The sequence below is a fragment of the Apaloderma vittatum genome, unplaced genomic scaffold, assembly GCF_000703405.1.
Source record: "Apaloderma vittatum isolate BGI_N311 unplaced genomic scaffold, ASM70340v1 scaffold882, whole genome shotgun sequence".
Classification (NCBI taxonomy): domain Eukaryota; kingdom Metazoa; phylum Chordata; class Aves; order Trogoniformes; family Trogonidae; genus Apaloderma; species Apaloderma vittatum.
The window spans coordinates 156,273-178,004 of NW_009705071.1; the positions used below are offsets into that span (position 1 = coordinate 156,273).

At 40.0% G+C, this 21,732-nt stretch overlaps 1 protein-coding gene across 1 annotated transcript; it reads right to left on the bottom strand.

The window, feature by feature from the left end:
• Positions 1 to 242: 242 nt before the first annotated feature.
• MLYCD (malonyl-CoA decarboxylase) lies at positions 243 to 21,729 on the bottom strand (the record flags this gene model as incomplete). Its single annotated transcript, XM_009865246.1, has 5 exons — positions 243 to 869; positions 9,983 to 10,132; positions 10,618 to 10,774; positions 12,025 to 12,137; positions 21,667 to 21,729. Coding segments are annotated over 5 exons (1,017 nt in total), but the record flags the coding sequence as incomplete, so codon positions are not given.
• Between the last annotated feature and the right edge of the window lie 3 nt (positions 21,730 to 21,732).

Here is a 21,732-nt window from a genome sequence, read left to right on the forward strand (position 1 = left end):
TAACAACAAAATAATGGTTCGGCTCATGTGTTTTCCATTGAAGTTACCACTGAGTTGCAACTGATTTAGATCATTTTATGCATCCTTTAATACAAACCTCCAACCCATTTGCACATATCAGATGTCTAAAACTTGCACTGGCTCAATCACAGCCAGTCAGGTGTTGAATAAATGGCACTGTAAGCGAGACAACCGATCATCTAGGTGACTCTGCACTGTACCGTGCTGACTAGATTTGTTGTATAAGAGACGTTCTCATTTAAATACAAACACCGCAAAATACGACAGCTCCTTACAGGCGAGGAATGCTCGTTCTTACTTTTCATAACATTTAATTAAAGCTTGCTATTCTGCTGGAATTGAGACACCAAGGAAAGAACCTGCTCCGAGGCTTTAATTTGTTTAGTCCCCAGGTAGGCTGCACTGTTACTGGCCGTATCCTCCAAGAAATAGCGGTAGTTGACCATCATGCCACAAGCAGCAGCGATGCCCCGAGGGCTTGTGTCCGCCATCCAGTTTATTCGCCACATGACGGAGCCATTCTGAAGATGAAAATTTGCCACAGGGTTAAGAGCGTAGCCACGATGTTTCTCTCCATACAAATACCAGGCACAGAGTCTCATAAGTGGTGAATGGAGCACTTGAACTAATTTTTCTGATCTCACCCACTCATTGTTATTTAAGAGTTTCTTTAGTGTTTCACTAGTAGAGTCTCCTGTGATCTCAGAGATTTCTTGCCATTCTGATTCTGTAAAAAGTTCCTTTCTTTCCAGTTCTTTTGTTTGTGAGGAGAGGACACCAACAAGCCATTTTGTGAATCCCGGGATGGGTGAAAGAGTAGAAAAAGCTTTTATCTGAGGCAGTTCTTTCTGCAGACAAAGGGAGAGGGACAAAAATTCATGAGTTTTGTCCTGATTGACAATGAGAAGTTTGAGTGAAAGAACAGCTGATACCCTTTACTTGATGTCAAGAGAAGACTAGGGATTTGGAGAACTAACTGATACACAGACAGAAAAAAATAAAAATATCACCCTGCCGGTAATAGGTTAGTGACTAGAAAGCACTTGGAGCACAAAGAAATTTTTAACACTGCCCGAAATACAGTCCACATACACAAACTATATAGAAGTACTTATGCAATACCTACCACCACTATGTTCTGGTGTATCATTTTATAGGCAGAAATAAACAAACACAATTGCGTGCCATAAAGAAGTTATTCTTATGAATGCTGTGGGGTTTTTTTAAATAAACATATAAGTTTTCGAAATCTTTTAAATATCATTAATTTTTCATACGTAACTATCTTTTTATAGATCAAGAGCAGTTTGTAATTTATCTATTGTAACACTGAGAGGTACAATGTCTAGATTTTAATGGAAAGAAGTATTTCCTGAAATTTTGAAAGTGGTTCTTTATCCAGGCCAGCTACTTTTCATGCCATTCCCAAACTACAAACTGCATTGATAAAGATAGCAAAATAAGAAACACATATTTGCAGTAAAAAAAAATAAATAACCGCAGAGTTTAGTATTCTCTTTAACAAAATAAAATTTATTCTCTACTCCTATGAGTACAAACTATTAAGTATGTGATCCCGCAAAGCACAGGATACATAAGGAAAGCTATGTGCTAGTTTTGCGGTACACCACTGTGACAAACAGGGAAGGTTGTCAAACTCACTGTCACTTGCAATTAACGAAAATTGTATCAGTCAACCCTGCCGAAGAAGGAGGGAAGGAACAGAGAGAAGACGGGGCTGAACTGAAACAACCACAGCGTTGTTTTAATTACTGTTCACAGGGGATGCAGTGCTAAGAACCAAGACATTCATCAACATTACAGAAGCATCTTAACGTCAACAGAAAATTGTCTTTAAATGACTACAAGATGCACTTTTTCTACTTTCAGCATTACCAAGATAACCATTAAAAAGTCATCACCGCTCCAACGCTACCTTACACCAGCCAACGTTAATGGCACACCGGCTGCTGGGTTGGCTGAGCAGCGCCTGCGCCGCTGCGTCCGCCGGTGCCGCCGTGCCCCTCCCGTCACTCCATCAGGTCCTGCTGCACCAGGATGCAGACGCCGCGGAGCGCAGGCCTGGCACTCCTCCGGTAGGCACCGCAGCCAAGCACCGTTTCTAGTGACTTCCATAACTGCAATAATCTTCAGCTGGTTATTTACAACATCTTTTTTTCCTTCCCACACAGAGCTTCCCAAACAGCTACTGCTGTGCTGCCAGCTCCCAGCACTACGGGACACCAGCCAGCTCCAAGCTGCCACCTCTTCAGTTCTGTGACTCCTGACTGCACTAACTGGATAATCTCACTCGCTCTCCTTATCTCAAGTTCTTAGTCTGTTACATAGATATGTCAGCCAAAAACTTCTTCTTTTGGGACCAGACAGGAATAAGAATGACAGACCAAGTTACCAGGAAACACCTCACTTCATCTCATTAGAGAACTGGATTAAGAAAAAACACATTTTTATTTATTTATTTATAAAAACATTCACTCTATCTTATTCAATAAACCAACTATTTTTTTGTAATCAGGGCACCCAGGAGATCCTGTGTCATATTCTCGTTCTACAGCTACCACGGTCAGACAGTGCAATATTAGTAAAGTGTTGATCTCCTGTGACTTTCAAGTCTCCAGTAAAGGACATGAGGTTTTATTTTTAAGAGTAATTCTGAAGCATAATTCTTATAAATCTATATATACACATGGGGGAAGAAAAAGGGCAAAAAGGAGAACAGAACAAAGCAATTCTGCAGACTTCAAACATCCTTCCACTCCCAAACCCACGCTAAATACTTCCCCATGGATATAAAGACTATCCACAAATCAATTCAAAATAACTTTATAAAATTTGAATACAGAACCAAATGCACTCACTGAATCTTCTCTGGCCACCTTTCATCCACCTCCTTAAGTGTTTCTCAGTCAAGGAGTGTATCTAATCATCACACCTGGAATCCATTTTTTTTTAAAGCAGTGGGATCTTACTTAGTATGGTAGAGTTACGCTCAGACGTCCCCTTGTCGGCTACACTTTCCTTGACTGAACACGAGCTCCCACCAAAGACAACACCATCAGTGCTAAACCACAGATCTCCTGGAGCAGGAGAAGGGAGAAAGATGGCACAGAAGTGAATTTTTAAAGGCTACGGGAAAAAACATTTCAAGATATTCATTCCTGGAGAAAAAGCTGATAGTTTTCAGTTTTGTCAAGCTGTAACAAGCAGTGTCACTTGCTACCTTCATTCTCCACCAGCGCACTGAAAGCTGACCAGCGGTGACTCTACTGTGACCAGACGTAGCTTTGCTGCTGAGACAGTCTGCTGTCAAGTACCCTGACCTTTAGCATGTCACCTCCTGCCGTGGCCGGATGAATTTCTACCCAGAAGGGAGGGCCACAACTCCCTTCTGAAGACCCAGTGACCCAGAACGCTTCTGCCATTGCACACTAACAACGGATGGCAACTCACTAGGATGTGACAGACCTGCAAAGGAACTTTAAGGTGCAGAAACACATTCCTGGAATCTATAATGAGAAATATCCTTTTCATGTCAGCATTCTTAAGTAGCAGAAAGCTCGCCCCAAAAGAGGCTACATTTCCAAATGGGGTTTCATTCTTTACACCTTCATATTAGGGGGCCGGTTAGCTCAGTGGTTTGATCAGCATCCTTAAGTAGCAGAAAGCTCGCCCCAAAAGAGACTACATTTCCAAATGGGGCTTCATTCTTTATACCTTCATATTAGGGGGCCAGTTAGCTCAGTGGTTTGAGCGCGATGCTGACAACAATGACCGACACCAAGGTCGCAGGTTCGATTACCGCTTGGTCCCCATGTGTTGCCTGGTCTAGTCAAGAGGTGACGTCCCTGCCCATGACAGGGAGGTTGGACTAGATGATCTCTAAGGTCCCTTCCAGCCTATGACATTCTATGATTCCTGTTGTGCTTTAAAGTTCCTCCTTAGTCCGTAACACAGAGAACACCAGAGATGGGTAAAACGGTAAAAGTTTTCAACTTAGTGTCCTGTCAATGAGAAATCCTAGGTGTGCTGCTAGAGGGAGTACAGACGGTACTATTGTGCAGCGCAGGGGAAAAAGAAGGTGGGGGGGAAAAAAAAGTAGAAGGAGGTTACTAGAGGCTATATTCCTCTAGGGAGGGATCCAAGGAATACAGGATGTGTTTCTTTTTGACCTGAAGATGGGATTACATTCCTTAAAGGTCTTCCTCTTTTCCTAACTATCTTACTCATCCTATAAAAGATAGCGCCTTTGAGAACATATTGCTAAGGTCTCTTTCATGAGTTCTTCACAGACATTTTGGGTTAAAACCTGAGAGGTGAAGAAAGAAGGTAATGTTGAGATTTGCAAAACAGAAACTCTTCTTTCAGGTAAAAGGCAAAAACTTTTTGGCCCAAGAGAAAAGGCTGCTTACCACAAACTGTGGAAATCTTCTGCACCACGTAAGAGAGCAGACTGTCAGAAAATACTCTTTTGCTACACAACAGAGCTAAAACCAGGGCTTTTCACACAGGAGCTGATCCATGCTCACTGTTTCTGGACGGTAACAATTCCAATCTCATTTCACAGCCTGCAAAGCCAAAAGTGCACCAACCACAAGAACCAAAGTGAAAACGAATGATTTCTTCCCATGTTTGTGCATTAGTAACCACTGCACAGTTCCTAATTAAGTAACCGACGCTTTGCCTCCTTATGATGTTGACTGCTCATTGCTCAGTCACTTTCAGGAGTGACCTGTTCACCAAGCCCAACCTAAATTACTTATCAAGAAGTTAGTAGCTCCTACGCTATTAATAAATACAAAATGGGAAGTAGTGCTTATTTTTTACTTCTTCGGAGAGATAAGAGATGGGAAAATGACGCCGTTTTGAAGCTACAGTACAGACTACTACATATCTGATAAATGCTCGAGTTTAGGAGCTTATCTGAGGCAGCCATTTCTTCTAGAAAAATAAACGGACCCAGTGAAGTGTGCGCATTTATGTTGTTGCTAAATTGATGTGCTAGTTTTGAAGGCTATTGGTGGAGATCCATTAGTGTTTATTTTCTTGTCAGAAACCCACAGACCATTAAGGAACAGATGCTCATTTTGTTTTGGGGTAGACTTCTGTTTCTGGTTGTCTTTTAGTTTTGGTGTGGCTTTTTTGTATTTTATTGCAGAAGAGCTCATATTTCTCCTATTATCCATATCTCATCTGAAACTATCTTGCACTCTGAAAGCTGTAGTCCAAGGTCACATTTTTCATCAATGAAAGCAAAGCCTGTTTTGGAAATTATGATCTCCCCAGGTCACCTAGATCAAATTAAGGTAGCAATTATCAACAGCCCAACCAGAAAGCTAAAATCTGCCACCAATTGTTAAGCATTCTATTGAGTCACATAGCAGCTATCTGTTTTCTCCCTCAAATGCCACAGGCTATAAAATTCCAAGCAGTTTTCTCAAAGGCTTCACCACAGTTATCTGTGTCTGTCATCTGCAGACTGAATTGCTATGATGTACTTTCTGCAGAGCTACAGACCATTTAGAGCGGCTATAAACACATCCTGAATTAAATGTCTGTCTAATGAGAAGTCTGTCTGTCTGCACATTCGCCAGCACCTATCAGCTGGTGAGAAATGCATCTGCCTGCTTGTCTTCCAGCACCCAATTTGGGGTTTGTTTGTTTTCTTACTAGCTGTCCGAAATTGTTTCAAAATCCAATTCATTTCTGGGAACAACACAAGCTTAAATTTAAGAAATACAAGAGCTTATTTCTGTTGCCTGCTCCCTGCTTTATATACATTGACAAAACCAAGACACTGCACAAAATGCCCAGGTAGCCTAATCTCAGATTTGAACGCGGAGAACTGGGACCAAAGTGGTATTACTGGACTAATGAATTCATTCCGCTCCTTAGCCAAAATAATCTAAACAGGAGATGCTCGGATAACAATAAAAGCTTGTTTATGAAACCCTTCTATATTATTTGTGTAGCAACTTTAGGCAAGCAACTACAAAAAAGAAAAATCTATTTAGAACAGCACTGTCTCCCAGGATGCCCTTTGCACGTGACACAAGCTACGGCCCTGAGGTCATATTCTGATCTTAATGACATCCCTTCCCTTTCCCCAATTACGTAACAATACCTGTGGCAAATGCCAAACCATAACACCAAGGTAGAGATTAAGGACTCAAACTGCCAACTGCACACATAAAGAGATAAAACCGAGGACTCATTTCTGTGACTCAACTTCAAGCGTCCTCCATCTGCTTAAATTAGCAAAAGACACAAAAGCAGGGGCCATTAACTTCTGAGCAGTGCCTCAAACTAACAGCACTTAACACTGAGGGCTGTAACCTTCACCAGAGCCTCTACTGCTGCCGCTTTCCTAACAGTCAGAATAAAAAACCATTTGCAAGAAATACTTTCATAAGGGAACCTGTACTTGACCTTCTTTGAAGGTGAGAATGTTCGTGCGCAGGTGAACACATGTTTATGTTTAGCAGCACCCTACGGCAACAGTTCAGACAAATTAGCAGGCAGATTTCTAAAATAGTAAGTTGTATCTCAATTGTCCGTTAATGAGATTTTAAGGAATCTGGTAATAATAGAATTTATAGACATAACTTCATATTGTATACACCTGCCAGTACAGTTTATAAAAATCAGTACAGTTTTTAAAAATCTTGCCAATTAATGGCTTTGACAGAGGGGGAAAAAAAGCTATTAGCATATTTCTAACTTAGTGCATGTCTTTTTCTGATCTAACGATATACATTCACGACAGGTCCAATTTGGAGTTTTCTCTCATGAAGAATGACAGCTGAGAATTCAGATTTGAGGTTACAACGGCACTTACAAGTAGAAGTGTCAGAGTAGGTTAAGTTAAGGCAAATTCAGATAAAGGATTTTTACTAGTGGATAAAAAAAGTTATAAGAATTTGTAATGCCTTGGAAAAATACAAATCAAATAACATTCTGCAGACCAAACAGATGCCCTCAGAAGTTAATTTAAACAAATGGCAACTTATAAACGTGCATTAAGCATCACTGATTCAAATATAATGGAAAACAAAATCCTCAAGCCCTTCAAATGGTCTCCTCTTCCTAAAGCCTTTTATTATCAGTTAAAGAGAGTCTCAATTTATGTAACCTGGAACACTTGGTGATTTAGCAGCACTTTAAATAGAGATTTGTTTATTGCAAAGCCATGCAAAGGTTATATATATATATTAAAAAAATCTTCCTATCGGAGACCTCGACTATCTATTTTTCCAAAGGCTGCTGGAAGCTTGCTTAATGAGATGTAATTTTTGACCCAAGATTTTTTTGCTGAGGCTGTATTGTTTCAATTGCTGTCACCAAGTCAACTCAGCACTACCGCTGTTCCATTTGTCCCTTTTAGAGTAAGTGACTATAATGCTGCTCCAAAGAATTATGTCCAACCTGAGCAGAGACAACCTTGGGAAGTCCTTCGCTTACACCTGACTGGAGAGAAAGAGAGCACGTGTGTGCAATTAATGCACTGAAGTAGGTCTTCTCAAATTTCGGGAGACAGGTAGAACAGGCTGCCAAATGTATTACTCATGAGATGCCCTGAACAATCTAACTCTGTAGAAATTTCACTGTGTAAGTACTTTGAAGATGAAATACACAGGGCTTCTCTCCACTGAGAGGTGAAGTCCACTGAGACAGGAGTCACACTATTTGCAACAAAAGCTGAATAAACAGGCAATGCAGAAGTGGATCAAAGAAATCTGACAACAGGAGGATGATTTAGGGTTGCTTCACAAAAGTAAAATACGTAGTGGGAGCTGGTTCTTACAGAATTCAGGAACAACCCTTTGGAATGAAGAGGAAGAAAACATGAAGGAGTGGAAAGAAAGTGGAAAGAAAAGAAAAAATATTATCATGTAAGAGTGAAGGAAAGTCTTGGAGAACCACATCCATCATGGATGAACATGCCTGGATTATCCCTTATAGCTTTTTTAGCCCTAGAAGGGCACCTCAGCAAGGTTTATCATCAAGAAAAGCAACGGTGTAGAAGCAACACACAGAGGCTGTTATACAGCCAGAGATATAAACAGGCAGTCTGAGTCCTGCTGCAACTTCATAGTTAACTAAGTACACATCCAATTGGCCAAATAAAATCTTACTAATAAAAGTATGTTTTTCATAACATCTTAAATCAGTGCATGAAATTTAAGTAGGGAGGAAGATCTCCATCTTTGGCTTTGTACTGAAAGCACTTACCTTACAATATTAAATAAGTTATTTAACTTTGAATTAATAATTTTATTACTAGAACGTATTTAAAGGCATCTCAGCCAAAGTGTCTTCTATTCATCATGTGTTTGATGCACACTGAAGAAGGGCTGGATTTTACTACACTGAAACGTAAAAAATTTCTTTTACACGTAAGTAAGAAACACTCTTCTACTGGGCACATCAAATTTTAGAATTTGCAAGAGGGTTATCTAAATATGATATGTCTATTTTCCTTTATAATGTTGTCAATAGGGTTATTTTATGAGAAGAACTCAATTATGCAGAAATTATTTTTCAGATGTGAAAGGAGATAACTGCATGAATTTATTCCAATTTCCCCTCAGCCAGGATGAGACAGATGGCGTGAACTAATTATACCTGGACTACTGCACTTTAGACAATTAATCTAAACACCATTCTGAAAGCAAGAAGAAACAAAATTCAGCCAAAATATCCATTAAAAATAAAATAAAATAAATAAACTAACTTCAGGGCAGCCAGCTATGATTCAATTTTTAGTTATTTTTTTAAGTAGCACTGAAGTTCTAAATTACAGATAATTTTCCAGACATCATTACTAATCCAGATGTTGGAACAATGGACACAAAAACAAGTGGTGATCATTACTTTTAAGTGGTAGCTTTGTTAATTATTTAAATAGTAAGCACTATTAAATAAAATAATGTACTCAACACAGAAATGTGACTCTTTCACACCACTCTGTACAGAAATTAATGAATTCTCATTCCTTTCTTCAGTTGCTTTGAAGGAAGTTCAACAAGTCCTAAAACTATTACCAATAATCCCATAGCATGCAACACTACTATATAAATTCATAGACCTGACTTGCATAAAGTAACTGATTCCTCTGACTTAGAAATGTTAAAGACAACTTCTTTACTATAACACAAGGAATGTCTGGGGAAGGAAATCTTTCTTTTTTAAATAGACATATTCCAGCAAAGCATAACAATTGCATATCAGAGGCAGTTCTATATAACAAACAAGAAAACAATTTCATTAATGTACAGGAATTATTTTTGAAAAAGTCAAGTCAACAACAGTCAAGTACACTGAAGAAATAAAATGTTGATCAGGGGCCCAGAAGAGGGACTCTTCGAAGGCTCCACCCAGCTGAGACAGTAGTGAATCACACAACAGACCACACTGGAAGAAGCACCTATATGAAAGCTACCTTCAACAGAAATGTTCTAATTTGACTTTTAAGCAACCTATGCACATGAATAGGCAAAGACAAGTAATCACACAGTACATGTCAACTGTGTAACAGTATCTACATCTGGCAGTCATTAACCAACAGCGGAAAATGTCCTTCACCTCTTTACACACCTCCAAAAGTTGATCTGGTAAGAAGCTACGAGGGTAGGGAAAACTTGGAAGTTCCTTGCCTTGTGACTTTTAGGCAACCTATGCACATGAACAGGCAAAGACAAGTAATCCACACAGTACATGTCAACTGTGTAACAGTATCTACATCTGGCAGTCATTAACCAACAGCGGAAAATGTCCTTCACCTCTTTACACACCTCCAAAAGTTGATCTGGTAAGAAGCTACGAGGGTAGGGAAAACTTGGAAGTTCCTTGCCTTGAGCAGTGACGAAATGGAAACGAAAACAGGAGTGTAAGGGGAGCGCACTGGCCAAACAGCATCTTCCGCACACCCTGCAACACCCACCTGCAGCTCTTTTACAACTCGCTTGATGAGGTAAGTCCCAAGTTCCACACCCTGCAGTCCCTGCTGAGTCAGACTGATGGAGTAGAAAATTGCTGTTGTAATTTTGTCTACATCTTCTGTTTCTAAAGGTGGCACTTCTTTCACTATGGCCTGGGAAAATAAGAATTAAAAGTTAGTAGTAGCTATTATCATCATTATGGGGGAGTGGGCCTTTCTTACTAACTTTCAAATGTGGTAACACTTATCCCCACTGTTTTATTCATTATCCCCTCTGAGAAACAACAATAATCTAACTAAAACATAGAAAAAGTGATGCTTACCCATTAGCAAGGAAATAATTGTAACATGGTTTAAAATTTACAGAAGTAATCACAACTGCTTTGAAGTTTAATCTCATTTGCTATCTTTTCTTACATATTGTTCTTGTTCCTTTGCACTACAGCAAAATCCCAGAATTGCAACTTATATGAGATACACAGAATATCCCTGTAATTTTTAAGTGCCAATTTTATCATCTCTTAAAAAAGAAAGAAACAAAACCAAATGTTCACAAATTATAAGGAACTACAGGTTTTAAAAGAAGTACATTGCAATTTGAGCACTTTGCTGAGTAGGAAATGCATTAGTCACTGTACCTGGATGCTGCTGGAGATGTCACTGGTCAGTGCAACATGCAAGACTATCAATGGTTCTCCTGGGATTGCACAGTGAGAAAAGAAGTAGCATCTTCTGTATGACCCGACTCGGCGCTTCATATCAAGCCAGTTTCTAACAGGATGCACAGCTTCAGAACTCATCGAGAAAAAAAAAGTAAAGCTATTTAAGTATTTTTTCATTTAAAAACAGAGCTCAGCTGCCAACCCTCCAAGCTCAGTACTTCTCCCATTGATGTCAGTGACATACCTCTCCAATAAAAAAGGAGAATCAGGCCGTAAGTGAAAAAAAAAATAAATTCACCAGCAAATCGTGACAAAGTAGATTGTGAAGGTGCACACCCACTCTCTCTAGTTTTCTTTGGGATATGCTTATAAATGTCTGAGATTTCACTTCCACTTTCTATTCAGTACAGGCTATCTACCTGAGATGAGCAAGCCATTGAGTGAGTCTCAACACACCCCTAAGGAATCAGCTTTCCCAAGCTACAGAGTCGTCTGTCAGCACTCCTACTGCTGTGTCTTCAACCAGTCATTCAAAACATTCTTTTCTCTACTATATATTGGAAGTCTAGCGTGTTTGCCAAAATATCTTGAAGATTAAGCAAAACAGTACTAATTATTTTTATTTTGAAAATTTAGCTTGTGCAAGATCTCTTTTCTTTGCCTCATCAACATTTAAGTCTTGTACTTTGCCATCTCTTTAGTGACTCATTTTTCTTCAAGCTTTTTATAAGACAAAATGCCACACAACATAACTTTGATTCAGTCATCTTCAACTTCATCACTAAAACTTTGACATAAATTGAGAAATAACTGTTGCAGATTTTAAGGAATGTTTATAAAAACCAAGATGCTCTCTTCACATATAGTTTACAAGTGATTCCGTGCATCTCACCAGTTCCAGCCAGGAAGGGGAGCCTCCCTACATTAGAAGTGCTGAATGCCTCATGCTGCATCATTAAAATATTAATTCTCCACCTGTGCTGCTGGTGGGGAGGAGAAGTTAGCAGTGGTGATAGAGACAGCAGCAACACCTGCAGGAGGAAAGGGAGTGGGAGAACGCTGTGCTGCAGAATCTGCGTTTGTAGAAAAGTAATAGCAGGGGATGTGGGAAGAGTAACTGAGAAGGTTGGGAGGAAAGACAGCAGTCTGCAAGCGCAGTATGTGAGCTAAAGGGTCAAATTATGGGACAAGTGTTCCCCTTTTACAATGAATGCTTAATTCAGTTTTTAAAGTGTGCTTTTCAGCATGTTAAATGCAACTGTTTCTGAATTCTGCTTTGCCTGTGGTTCAGTACGAAAAGCAGATTTGCTCAGTCACAAGCACTGCCTCACCTCAAGAAGCATTACCTCACCTCAGTGAGCATTAGCAACTTTTAGCACTTACTCACTAATTTTCTGGAGTACTTCACAGGGTGATTGCCAAGTGACCCGTTCCAAGTTTAGGAATCCTGTGGAGAACCACTCTGAAAGCATGTTCTTTAGAACTCCATTCATTTCCTGCCAACAGAAGAAAGATGAATTTATCTGCTAAGCTAGCTAGGTAGAACAGACGAATGTAAGTAAAGATAACCTTGCCTATTGCGAGCTACAGCACAGGGAAGTTCAAGGAAACTAAAGCATCTGTTTGAAAAGATTAACCACATCACAGTTCAGCCTTCCTCATGCAGGACTAAAACAAGGAAAATGTTTAAAGACACTGTCTGTAGTAAACTGCAGACAGGCAGAAGGAAAAGAACATAAAACAATGTAGATGAGAAGCCAACCATACATAGAAGTATTTGAGCAGTCTTGAGGATAAGGCCATGGTTGCACACGTGCTCAGATTTAAATGTCGTGAAAAAAAAATCATGGGAAATTTGATGAAAAACAAGGACTTGAATTTCTCCATAACTTTCAACATCTGAAATCCCTTCTGAGTATTCAGAAGTTTATGCCTTAGGAAGAATACTAGCACGAGCTTATTAATAGCAGAAAGTAACTCACAAAATTACAATTTTTCAGGTCCTCAACATCTGGAATCCCTTCTGAGTATTCAGTAGTAGGAAGAATACTAGCACGAGCTTATTAATAGCAGAAAGTAACTCACAAAATTACAATTTTTCAGGTCCTTACCACATTTTATTAGTCAATCTCTACTGTATTAAACATTTTTTCCATTGCTTTTTATTGCAGAGATAGAGCACCGTTTTTCACTCCTGCACATTGTGCATAATGACCAACGCGTGGATCTTTCTACTTTTGACAGATCTCCAAGGCACATATCTACTGGAGGTGACCAGAACCCAGAAGGCACATTTAGGCATCAGTAAACTATAAAAATGCTTCAGTTTGGACTTTAGCATGGATTGCACAACTCGGCACAGGAGCTGCACATGCCCACCCAGGATGATATATTAGAAAATGAGTATCTGCGCACAGGATGCAGATAAAACCATAGGCTTTGCAGAATTTTTCTTCTCTAGAAGTACGAAAATTTTTGAGCAAGAAAAACAAAAGCAACATCTTAACATTATTACAGAACTCAAAAAATCACATCAGATTTGGATTGGTACGATACAGAATTAAAGCCATCTGTAATATCAAATACTTTCAGAAGCATTCATTGTAATAATGAATTTTATATTCCTTACTAATTTCCTGCTGCCTGTGTCATTAAAGATTTTTCTGCCTAAAATTCTTCTAGTTCAGAAAGTATTCTGAACTCAGCACAGCATGAATATCCCTTAATGATTTTAGAGTTTATTTTTCTTTCTTACATTTGCTTTGTGTACAGACACTGTGTGACACCACCACCAGCTTGCCAACAGTCTGATCAGAAATGCAGGCTTACCTGAAACTAACTTAATAACCATTTATTTGAAAATAAAACCTCTTCACCTTCTATTCAGACCTTTATTAAGTAGCCACTGCTGTACCCAAAACAGACAAAAACTATGCACTAATGTAACTTAGCTTGCTACATTTAAGCAAAACAAGAGGAAAAAAAGAACAACTTGTCCAGAAAACATTTACTACTTAATCACCTTTCCAAAGCTGAGATGTAGTCTCATGACTTTCATTAAAAGGAAAATATATTTCCTACTGTCATCAAAAATTAGAATTAAATTAACTCCTCCCCAAAAAACTTCTAACGTATAGCTGACAGTAATGATCACAGTCATGGAGTTTGCAAGGTAAATGCATAATAAAACCTGGCTCTTTTCCATAGCTGAAGCACAAAGTCAATTTTTCCTTGTTTCCCTTTTTTCCTATCTAAGCTCACTAAATTCTGGTGGTGAAATGCACACGCTTCTGTCTGGCCTCTATCTTTGTTTATGCAGAAGAGACTACTACCGGAAGCATCTAGAAGAAAACAGACACTCACCCATGAAAAACGACTCTGTCATGCATGAAAATCTTACGCTATTTTTTTCTGTATTTGTTCAGTAGCATCCTCATATGTACAAGAAAAGAAGAGCTTACTTACTGAAGCATAAATTGACATACATTTCAAATAGTGAAAATGTCAATTGCCTAGTTCTAAATATAGGGAGTATCCACGAACTCTTCCATGAGGTCAACTCTCCCAAGCTTTGTAAATTAGTTTCTACTTCCTCAGTACAGCTCTCTAGCAGTTACACACCAAACCCAGCTGAAAGGCTCCTGCCAAATGGTGCTTCCACCTGCAACGGCACTACAAGGCTGAACAAAGCCAAAGCTGTTAAATGAACACAAAACTGAAATAATACAAAAACTGAAATAATACAAATAAAATTCAGCTTAAATACATTTCTAAGGTAAGGTGCCTCCACCAGAAAACAATGGAGGCCTGGCACCAGTACAAAAAAAAGCTCTGACAAAAATACACGTATGCGATTATCTGCAACAACTACCACTAGAGAACCGAGAGAAATGAAGGATCACACTAAATGAAATCCACCCGAGGAAGGGACAGTCTTGACAATTTTTCACTGACACTTTGATTAAAATGTTCCTGCCATCTCTGTCTCAAGGCAACACTATCCTACGCACAGTAGCAGGGGAAGAAAGAACTACAGGAGACGACATTAAAAAGGACCAGATTACCGATGTCCAAACTTTACAACTAGAATAGCTGAGGGGATGTACGCGGGTGGGACACCGTGCCCTGCCTAACAAACGGCTCTATGGCACATTTATACCGCTGATGCTGATGGGGGGGATTACAGGACACCGATGTTAAACCTGCACGGCCTCGCTGCTGCAAAAGAGCAAGCTACTTCTGCGATACGAAATTTCTGCCTAATTACCGCTGGCTCAGGGCATCTCGGCATCTGACACACTCCGACAACACATCACTTGGCTGCACTTAGAGCAGCCGCCATCTACACTGGCAAAACTGGCTTTGCTGATGTTTCTAGGCTGGGGGATTAAAGAGAAAGCAGCAGGTAAAACAAACTGTACTGAACACAGTCCAGAACTGTCAGCAAAAGAGCACCTACACAAGAGGGCTCGTTCTGGCATGGCTGGGTCGTGCTGGAATTGCAATTCCTGGGCAGTACAACCGAGCAGGTACCGACCTGCAACCTCAGCGAGGCATGCACCAGCAGCAGTTTTATTGGGAAAAGCTGAATTTTAGCTGAAGCAGCCTCTCTCACACAGATTCGTCTTTTTAAAACATTTTTCCTCTTGAACTGTAGAGGTCTAGGTGTCCTAAACAAGTATATTCTGCTTGTTTTGTTTATTCTGGACTGAAGGTATAATTCCCCTGTGAATCCTTATTTTTGCACAGCTCTGAAGTTGTTCAAAAATAATCATAAATCATTTTAGTCAAATACCCTTGGAGCAGTGAAAGTCTCCAGGTATTTCAGGATTGTTTCATTTTTTTTTGTAAGGGCACACCGTAAAACAGAAAAATAAGCTAGAATTGTCAGCTCTGGGGTCAAACTAACAGATTCCTGTGGCTCTCTCATCACCCACCTGCTTTTGGGACAGCATTTCAAGCTGCAATCTAGCAGCTAGAAGGGAAAATGCTGGTGGCCGCACGCGTGCTACTCATTATTTGGAACAGGCTGCTCTGCTTTCTATTGGCAGTAACACGGCTCAGATGGTGACGAGCGACTTGGGAGAAAGCCAGCTACACCACACGGAGAACACGGGACTCGTGCGTTTTGGCTCTTCGAAGCACCTACAGGTTTAGCAAGTCTGCTCCATGCGATGGGGCGTAACGACGCCCAGCTGAGCTGGAGGCTCCTTTTCAAGCCACCGAACACACTACAGAGCTGTTTTAGGCCCAAGACACAGCCGTGTAAAAGCAAGGCAATTGCAACCACAGAAGAAAGTGAAGCAGATGTGCTTTCAGCAATGGTTTTGGAAGAAAGGAATATGGTTTATGAGCAATTGCAACTCAGTTGAAATAGTCTTTCGGTTGTAAATAACGGCGCTTTCTAAAACAACAGAGCAGCATGCAGACCAAACAATCAGACCAGTTGCAGTCGGAAGGGACCTGCAGTGATCATCCAGTCCAACTGCTCTTTTGTATGTTGACAAAACTTACTGCAGGAGGACACAAACCACTTTATACTATCCAAAACTGTGTTTAATTCAAGTCATCTAAGCAAAATTCTGAGTTGTGTATCACAGTATATGCTAAAGTGTCTGAAAGGCCTGACTCCAAAAACGACAGTCTCAGGTTAGGTTCTCTTATTTTGTAAATTTAGTGATAAGTAAATTCTTATTTTCATTTCAGAGGCCTTTCTAGTCATAAAATTACATCTTCAACATTTCATTTAAAAAAACCCCACACATTTATTATTCAGCATCCCATGACCTTGAGAAACAAGACACACAGATTAGTATTAAAAATTACCAGCTATACTTCAGTTTCTATTAGCTGAGTATAATAAATTATGATTACGTTTTTGCCTTCTGTGTTCTTGCTACAAGACAGCAAATTACAGGCTTTTCAATCTTCACAGATCCCTATTTATGGGCAACAAATGGGAAAACTCTTACGAAAAACTTATTTTTTTTTATTAAGAAAAACTGCCTCCCTGATGAGAGAGCTACTTCAATTTCCCTCTCAAAACAACTAAAAAAAAAAGAAAATAACCCTTCCGATGAACATCCACATGCAGATATTTACGGCTAAACATGATACGAAACAGCAGTAACTAACACTCCACGCGGATCAAGCAGATGGCTCAGTTGTTGTCAGCTGCTTGTGAGCTCTCTGACAGGGCTACAAGAGCAGGATTCTGCCAGCCTCGGGAGAGCTGAGTTTTTCCACAGCTTCGCAATGTTTGAAGTTATTTACCTGATATGTCTCGTTTGAGCATACCCACTCATAGACCTACTCTGATATTGCCAAGAGCTTAAAAGTCTCTGTTTTGTTGTGTTTTATTTTTTCCCCACAAATTAGCTTCAAAACAGACATAGAGAATACAGGTGAGATCCTGAAAAACATACTCATCAGGAAAATGGGATTCCATAGCGGGATACAACTCCAAGAGGACTGTTCCTCTGCTTTTTTGCTGCTAACAGTAATTACTGCAGTGGTAATGGTAGTGCTGAAAACTTCCCTGGCTCTTTTATTTTATACTGTTTGATGTCTTACTCCTAAAAAAAACCCCACCAACTTTATTTCTCTCCCCCCTCCAGCTTTTTGCTCATTTAGACAATGAGGAAAGTGTGCACAAGCACTTTCGAGAGACTTAATCGCCTCTGTATGTTATTCTACTATAATCTGTTGAACAAACACAAAATAGAAATGCTTCCTCAACCAATATCTAACAGCCCAAGCTGCTTCTGTGTTGATATGTTTTGAGGAAATAGCAAAATATTTTATATTTACAACACAGCAGTGGGTAATCCTTGTTCTAATAGGTCTTTCAAACTGCAGAGTAAAAGCTAAGGACTGTCTAGAAATACTGCAGACGGTTTGGGCAAAACCAAGATCCCAGCAGGCCATATAACGCATTCTGTAATTTTTCTCCAGCACCAATAAGATTCATTTAATTTTATTTCTGCATTTCCTTATCAGTGCAGATATAAATACAAAAAAATTCAAAATTCTTGTTGCACATTTGTCTTTACGTATGATAGAATTCAGCTAAAATCTACAATAACGAAAGAGGCCATACAGGACTATTCATAGGTAATAACCTACCAAATACTTTTTTTCAGAGAAAAGCTTGTATCTTTCATTTGTTTTTCCAGTTAAGGGCTTCTTAGATCTCTAAATCAAACTGTTTCAATTTTCAGATTCCCCATACAGCCACTGCTTCATCTGAGTGAAAAGATGTTAAATCCTCATCAACAAGACCACAGTTCCTTCAAGGCAGTACAACCAGGTGAAATAAATGCATCTTTCTGTGGATGTATGTGGCAAGACACCTATGACACAAATACTTCCCCTCCTCAAAAAGCCAAGTACACCTGACACACAAAATATTCTCCCTTAAAGTCAGTTCTACCTTCTCTAATGCCTCTACTAAAGTTTATACTGATTATATAAAGGTATAATAACCTCAAACCTCTGAGAAAGCTTTAAGAAAAATTCCAGCTTTAGGTCCTTGTTGTGTTTAGGTGTGGCTGTTATGAGAAGAAAAACACCCAAACCAACTATGGTATTTCCATTTTCTAGTAGACCAATACAAGAACAAGATTACAGATACATTCCAGCTACTGCTTAATTACAGAAGCAGGTGTTTTATAAATCAATTTGTCAAAAATGTGTATTTTTTATTATCTTTTGCAAGTAACTTGAACCTTCCATCGACTTCTTCTAAAGGCTACGGAAAGATGAAGAGTATTTTAAAAGCAATAGTTGAATGATTTGTTACCTGAAATAATAATGCTGTGAATTTTTCACCCGAGTCCATAATTCAAACGCTGAAATTGAATAAGCAAGCAAATATAAAACATCTCAAGGGGAAAATGCTGGCAGAGGAAAAGAAGTACTGCAGGTGAGCGGGTTCTGAGCAGTAAGAGGAAGAAGCATACTCAGGAAACAGATTTTCAGCAAATTTCACCCTGTGCCATGCAAGTACTCATCAGAAAATCACCTCGTTTATCAAGACACTGGAAAATATGCATGTTCCTTGGTGGAATAAAGAACAGAACATATGACAAGAACCTAAGAGAGGAAAAAAATTCAAACATGAAAAAGAATCAGGCCCAGCTTTACTGTAATTGAACATTATAAAACAGTGTATTATGTGTCAGTACTGCTTTTTTGAAATGGTCATCTTCCCGCTTAGAATAATAACTACTTCATTTATTTTATAGACGAGAAAATCCACCTCCGGGGCAAATTATGAAGAACAATTTCTCTTCTTCCTATTTCCTGTATGTATTTTTGGTGGACTGTTTGGAAAAAGAGGCTGCATAGCTTCAAAAACACAGTCTGCCACTAAATTTTTGCCATCTGACTATCAGGAAACTTGTGTCAAGAGTATTCATCGTCTTTTACACATCCACAGAAAGACATTTACTATGGCATAACAACTTGTCACTGAGGATACCTCTAACTTTTCTGTCTTGTTCTACGTGACGATTCTGCCTTCTAATAACTAACTTAAAAATAAACTAAACTTTATTTGCAGCATGTTCCTTCTCTTTGCACAATCCATCATCTCGAGCACTTCCAATGCATTGTTCAGGGTTTAACTTCAAAATCTATGGAATTCTTCCAGTAAGGCAGTCACCGTTCTTCTCAATTTCTTACATGTCAGCTTTTTCAACCCATTTTGCCTCACATTAGAACCTGACAGCGAGGGCACTATGACTTCGGATTTAATGGACGCTGCTAAAATAGTTCAATGGCTTCAGTGCTCAGAATCATTCACAAGCCTAATAATGAGACACATTCTGAAGTACAGCGCAGCTAGGCACATGTCATGCAGTACATAAAAATCAGAGTAAGCTAGGCATCTGCAATTCTTCATTTACTTTAAACATCAATTGAACTTAAAAGGTGATTCCCGAGAGACAGCTGAGGGCATTATGAAGATGTGTATACTTGGGAGTAACTGAAGACAATACTGCACCAGGCTGCAGTGCATCATTGATTCTGTTAATAAATCCGGAACAGCGAAACCAAGGGAGAAACAATCATCCCGTAATTTGCATCTTCTTGTTTTAAAATAATACTTAAGAAATTCAGACTGAAAAGAATTAATCATAGGTAACAGCAAACCCTGACAGGGTAACAACATCCATTCCAAGCTCCAGAGCTTTTCTATACCTTTTTTTAATCTCTCTTTCACAGTTAGGAAAAACAGCAAAGAAACACTGCAAAATTGTCCATGACAAGATCCTAAAATATGTAATATATCATGAGAACAGTTCTCTACTCAAAACTCAAAGTCTTTATCAAAAAGATAAAAACCCAAACTTTAGCACATCACATTCCCAAATCTGTAGCCTGAATATTCTGCTATACAGTTTTCTCTCTCTCCTTGACACTTAGCCTCAGAGTACTCACATGTGTACCTTAAGGTATCAAATTAAACACACAAGCCCTCATGTCACCTTTTCACAGACCCCCTGCACCAGCTAGTAACCAGCTCCATGGCAGAGCCTGCACCAGCTAGTAACCAGCTCCACGGCAGAGCCTGCACCAGCTAGTAACCAGCTCCACGGCAGAGCCTGTCAAGACTTCCTGCAGGTTGGGTACTCCCTTGGACGCTTACTTGCAAGGGAAGCAAATAGATTTTAAAGGCTGAGCAAGATGCTGATTTCAGAAGCACAGAATAACACGTTTCCCAGACACGCTAACAAGAACACGAGAATAGCACATAGTTCTAGGTCTTGGTCACTGTGCAAAGCAGATGAGAACATCCTAAATGAAACTCCAAACTGGAAAGACAGGGTATCCAGAGTAATTTCTTAGAGCCTATATGGTCACAAACAACAACCAATGCAGATCAGTTCTAGCTGAATCTTTCCTGGTTTATGTGCCATTTATCACCAACTCTTATTTTCACATTTGAAAAACAAAACCGATTAACAGTCACAAAAAAGACTATAAGAAGAGATACGTGTAACTAAACCCAGTCATACGATGAACCCAAACATTCAAAAACATATTTTGAGAAGACATAACAGAATGCTTATGACAGCCCTTTTATCGAAGTTTTAGCTTTGCAGACAGTATTTTCCTGCTTTCAGATGGGTTTAGTATATTTCTGAACATACTGTATTTTGTGATGCACGTACATTCAGCTGTTCTACACATTTCTACCCTGCTAATTTTGCAAAATCAGTCTGTTTTTACTTGAGACGATCCAATCGGATATGGAATCTAACCAACACTTTTGCTACTTCAGTTATGTGACGACCGTGGTTAACTGACAGCACTGGCATCAGAAACATCCTTTTCTTGTCAAACTTAATTTGGATCTGAATATTGGCAAGTTACGGTCAGTGCATCTGATCAATTTGCCATCTTTCTTCATTAGTTTTCAGGATGTCCTGTCAAAAAACCCTGCCACTGTCACACATCGTTTTCCTCCACCCCCACGGCATCCTGTGACACCCTGTAAGCACTGGGGATGTTCCACCTCACCTCCTTTCTACACACAACCTAGCTAAGTCATGACAACTCCTTTCTCCTGCTGATATTCTTCATCGCTAGCACGACTCAGCTGTTATGTCACCTGTGGCTCTGTATCGGACTCGGGACTCACGCCACTACACATCACTCCTGCAGCGAGTCCCTGACGCAGCCTGGCAGGCCCAGCACCAGCTGCACTGGGTCAAGTCCTGTCAGTGTGGCACTCCCTCCACTGGCAGCCCTTCAGAGCCCACAGCCCAGCCTCCTGCCACCACTTTCCTTTGGAAAACTCATCACTTCACACCACGGGCTGCCCCCTTCCTGAGCCATCAGCAACTGCTACCACTGCCGTGGGAAGGGGTTCACTCCTCTCACACAACAGAGGCCCCCAGCACTCCATCAGGTTCAGGAGACGCTTTCCAGCCCAACGTGGAGCTCCATGGGTAGGAGGCCCCAAACCACACCTTTCGGGTGCCTTTCAGAGCCACCAGGCCCCAGCCCAGCCCTCACCTTGACGTGAGGCCCATCCACCGCCTTGGTCGCCAGCCCCTCCACCAGGTCGCCCCTCAGCTCCAC